The sequence below is a fragment of the Salvelinus fontinalis genome, chromosome 39 (genome assembly GCF_029448725.1).
Source record: "Salvelinus fontinalis isolate EN_2023a chromosome 39, ASM2944872v1, whole genome shotgun sequence".
Classification (NCBI taxonomy): domain Eukaryota; kingdom Metazoa; phylum Chordata; class Actinopteri; order Salmoniformes; family Salmonidae; genus Salvelinus; species Salvelinus fontinalis.
In genome coordinates, this window is record NC_074703.1 from 2015515 (window position 1) to 2020284 (window position 4770).

Genomic DNA, 4770 nt, shown 5'->3' on the forward strand with positions numbered 1-4770 from the left:
ATCAATGAGTTCAGGGTAGGGACATGTTTCATTCAGATGCTCTGAGCTTCTAGAGTCCCCAATGAGTTCAGGGTAGGGACATGTTTCATTCAGATGCTCTAAGCTTCTAGAGACACCAATGAGTTCAGGGTAGGGACATGTTTCATTCAGATGCTCTGAGCTTCTAGAGTCCCCAAATGAGTTCAGGGTAGGGACATGTTTCATTCAGATGCTCTGAGCTTCTAGAGTCCCCAATGAGTTCAGGGTAGGGACATGTTTCATTCAGATGCTCTGAGCTTCTAGAGTCCCCAATGAGTTCAGGGTAGGGACATGTTTCATTCAGATGCTCTGAGCTTCTAGAGTCACCAATGAGTTCAGGGTAGGGACATGTTTCATTCAGATGCTCTGAGCTTCTAGAGTCCCCAATGAGTTCAGGGTAGGGACATGTTTCATTCAGATGCTCTAAGCCAGTGGTATTCAAAATGTTTCAGTGGGGACGCCATTTTCTCCTCAAGAATTTGTTGCGACCTCACCCCATATAACCTTAAATTCATTGTGTTTTCATCCCTCATAAAAATGAAAAGAAATAAACAAATACATTTATTCAATAAATATTTAAAAAAATATATATTTCTTAAACATTTTAAGTTTTTTTTGTCCCATACAATAATATGTACTCTTAATAATAATAAGTACTCTTAATTGGCGACCCCACTGCAGTTCCCCGACCCTGACTTTGACTTCCACTGTTCTATAGTCACCAGCGAGGTCAGAGCAGGGGGGGGAAAGGCTGCATTTGGTCAACAGAAAGTCCATGATTCAGTGGCCTGTTATGCATAGAGCTTCTCAGAGTATGAGAGCTAATCTAGGATCAGGTCACCCCCCCCCCCCGTTCTGATTCATTGTGATCTAAATGACACAACGGTTGATGAGTCCCAGCTCCTTCAGTAAGTCAGGCTGTTGTCTGAGGTCTGTCTTCAGTGACTCGGGGATGTCCAGTCTGCCGTAGTCCTCCTCTTCTACCAGATTACGGATTAGCATCAGACAACACTCCTGGAGAGAGTACACTGGAACACAGAGAGAAATAATGACGTGTATGAAACTTGATGTGTTTTTAAACACTCCTGGACAGAGCTGGTCCCAGGTCTGTCAACACTCCTGGACAGAGCTGGTCCCAGGTCTGTCAACACTCCTGGACAGAGCTGGTCCCAGGTCTGTCAACACTCCTGGACAGAGTTGGTCCCAGGTCTGTCAACACTCCTGGACAGAGCTGGTCCCAGGTCTGTCAACACTCCTGGACAGAGCTGGTCCCAGGTCTGTCAACACTCCTGGACAGAGCTGGTCCCAGGTCTGTCAACACTCCTGGACAGAGCTGGTCTCAGGTCTGTCAACACTCCTGGACAGAGCTGGTCCCAGGTCTGTCAACACTCCTGGACAGAGCTGGTCCCAGGTCTGTCAACACTCCTGGACAGAGCTGGTCCCAGGTCTGTCAACACTCCTGGACAGAGCTGGTCCCAGGTCTGTCAACACTCCTGGACAGAGTTGGTCCCAGGTCTGTCAACACTCCTGGACAGAGCTGGTCCCAGGTCTGTCAACACTCCTGGACAGAGCTGGTCCCAGGTCTGTCAACACTCCTGGACAGAGCTGGTCCCAGGTCTGTCAACACTCCTGGACAGAGCTGGTCCCAGGTCTGTCAACACTCCTGGACAGAGCTGGTCCCAGGTCTGTCAACACTCCTGGACAGAGCTGGTCCCAGGTCTGTCAACACTCCTGGACAGAGCTGGTCTCAGGTCTGTCAACACTCCTGGACAGAGCTGGTCCCAGGTCTGTCAACACTCCTGGACAGAGCTGGTCCCAGGTCTGTCAACACTCCTGGACAGAGCTGGTCCCAGGTCTGTCAACACTCCTGGACAGAGCTGGTCCCAGGTCTGTCAACACTCCTGGACAGAGCTGGTCCCAGGTCTGTCAACACTCCCGGACAGAGTTGGTCCCAGGTCTGTTTGTGCTTTTTGTCTACTCCATCGCCAAGCTAAATGATTTGTCACGACAATTCCATCAGGAGTTGGTGAGATCAGAACAACATCTGGGACCCAGGCTACTATCAACAATACTGGAACACAGGAAGAAACCATCAACATACCTTTTGAGGGGTAAAATGCCAAACAAGTAACGCATGTGTGGTTGGTGACACGAACAACAACTTGAGGGGAAGTCTCAATAGTATCGGTTGTTTTCCTCTCCGTCTTGTTGCCTAGGCCTACCAGCTTATAGTAGCCTGGGACAGGGCAAAAGTCTTGTTGCCTAGGCCTACCAGCTTATAGTAGCCTGGGACAGGGCAAAAGTCTTGTTGCCTAGGCCTACCAGCTTATAGTAGCCTGGGACAGGGCAAAAGTCTTGTTGCCTAGGCCTACCAGCTTATAGTAGCCTGGGACAGGGCAAAAGTCTTGTTGCCTAGGCCTACCAGCTTATAGTAGCCTGGGACAGGGCAAAAGTCTTGTTGCCTAGGCCTACCAGCTTATAGTAGCCTGGGACAGGGCAAAAGTCAATGCTATTATTGGTTTGACTCTTTTATATCTAGGTGACAACGAGGGAAGGAAACGACAGCAAAAGGAAGTGTAGAGTAGGTGACAACGAGGGAAGGAAATGACAGCAAAAGGAAGTGTAGAGTAGGTGACAACGAGGGAAGCAAACGACAGCAAAAGGAAGTGTAGGTGACAACGAGGGAAGGAAACGACAGCACAAGGAAGTGTAGTGTAGGTGACAACGAGGGAAAGAAACGACAGCAAAAGGAAGTGTAGAGTAGGTGACAACGAGGGAAGGAAACGACAGCAAAAGGAAGTGTAGGTGACAACGAGGGAAGGAAACGACAGCACAAGGAAGTGTAGTGTAGGTGACAACGAGGGAAGGAAACGACAGCAAAAGGAAGTGTAGTGTAGGTGACAACGAGGGAAGGAAACGACAGCAAAAGGAAGTGTAGTGTAGGTGACAACGAGGGAAGGAAACGACAGCAAAAGGAAGTGTAGTGTAGGTGACAACGAGGGAAGGAAACGACAGCAAAAGGAAGTGTAGTGTAGGTGACAACGAGGGAAGGAAACGACAGCAAAAGGAAGTGTAGTGTAGGTGACAACGAGGGAAGGAAACGACAGCAAAAGGAAGTGTAGTGTAGGTGACAACGAGGGAAGGAAACGACAGCAAAAGGAAGTGTAGTGTAGGTGACAACGAGGGAAGGAAACGACAGCAAAAGGAAGTGTAGTGTAGGTGACAACGAGGGAAGGAAACGACAGCAAAAGGAAGTGTAGTGTAGGTGACAACGAGGGAAGGAAACGACAGCAAAAGGAAGTGTAGTGTAGGTGACAACGAGGGAAGGAAACGACAGCAAAAGGAAGTGTAGTGTAGGTGACGACGAGGGAAGGAAACGACAGCAAAAGGAAGTGTAGTGTAGGTGACGACGAGGGAAGGAAACGACAACAAAAGGAAGTGTAGTGTAGGTGACAACGAGGGAAGGAAACGACAGCAAAAGGAAGTGCAGTGTAGGTGACAACGAGGGAAGGAAACGACAACAAAAGGAAGTGTAGTGTAGGTGACAACGAGGGAAGGAAACGACAGCAAAAGGAAGTGCAGTGTAGGTGACAACGAGGGAAGGAAACGACAGCAAAAGGAAGTGCAGTGTAGGTGACAACGAGGGAAGGAAACGACAGCAAAAGGAAGTGCAGTGTAGGTGACAACGAGGGAAGGAAACGACAGCAAAAGGAAGTGTAGTGTAGGTGACAACGAGGGAAGGAAACGACAGCACAAGGAAGTGTAGTGTAGGTGACAACGAGGGAAGGAAACGACAGCACAAGGAAGTGTAGTGTAGGTGACAACGAGGGAAGGAAACGACAGCAAAAGGAAGTGCAGTGTAGGTGACAACGAGGGAAGGAAACGACAGCAAAAGGAAGTGCAGTGTAGGTGACAACGAGGGAAGGAAACGACAGCACAAGGAAGTGCAGTGTAGGTGACAACGAGGGAAGGAAACGACAGCAAAAGGAAGTGTAGTGTAGGTGACAACGAGGGAAGGAAACGACAGCAAAAGGAAGTGTAGTGTAGGTGACAACGAGGGAAGGAAACGACAGCAAAAGGAAGTGTAGTGTAGGTGACAACGAGGGAAGGAAACGACAGCAAAAGGAAGTGTATTGTAGGTGACAACGAGGGAAGGAAACGACAGCAAAAGGAAGTGTATTGTAGGTGACAACGAGGGAAGGAAACGACAGCAAAAGGAAGTGTATTGTAGGTGACAACGAGGGAAGGAAACGACAGCAAAAGGAAGTGTAGTGTAGGTGACAACGAGGGAAGGAAACGACAGCAAAAGGAAGTGTATTGTAGGTGACAACGAGGGAAGGAAACGACAGCAAAAGGAAGTGTAGTGTAGGTGACAACGAGGGAAGGAAACGACAGCAAAAGGAAGTGTAGTGTAGGTGACAACGAGGGAAGGAAACGACAGCAAAAGGAAGTGTATTGTAGGTGACAACGAGGGAAGGAAACGACAGCAAAAGGAAGTGTAGTGTAGGTGACAACAAGGGAAGGAAACGACAGCAAAAGGAAGTGCAGTGTAGGTGACAACGAGGGAAGGAAACGACAGCAAAAGGAAGTGCAGTGTAGGTGACAACGAGGGAAGGAAACGACAGCAAAAGGAAGTGTAGTGTAGGTGACAACGAGGGAAGGAAACGACAGCAAAAGGAAGTGTAGTGTAGGTGACAACGAGGGAAGGAAACGACAGCAAAAGGAAGTGTAGTGTAGGTGACAACGAGGGAA

At 48.7% G+C, this 4770-nt stretch overlaps 1 protein-coding gene across 1 annotated transcript in view; it reads right to left on the reverse strand.

Moving 5' to 3' along the window:
- Window positions 1-566: 566 nt before the first annotated feature.
- Window positions 567-4770, reverse strand: part of vhll (von Hippel-Lindau tumor suppressor like) — a 5648-nt gene continuing 1444 nt past the window's right edge. Inside the window, exon 3 of the mRNA XM_055905834.1 lies at window positions 567-1046. Coding sequence (XP_055761809.1) covers window positions 889-1046 — 158 coding nt within the window. The 3' untranslated portion in view covers window positions 567-888. The remainder of the gene's footprint in view (window positions 1047-4770) is intronic.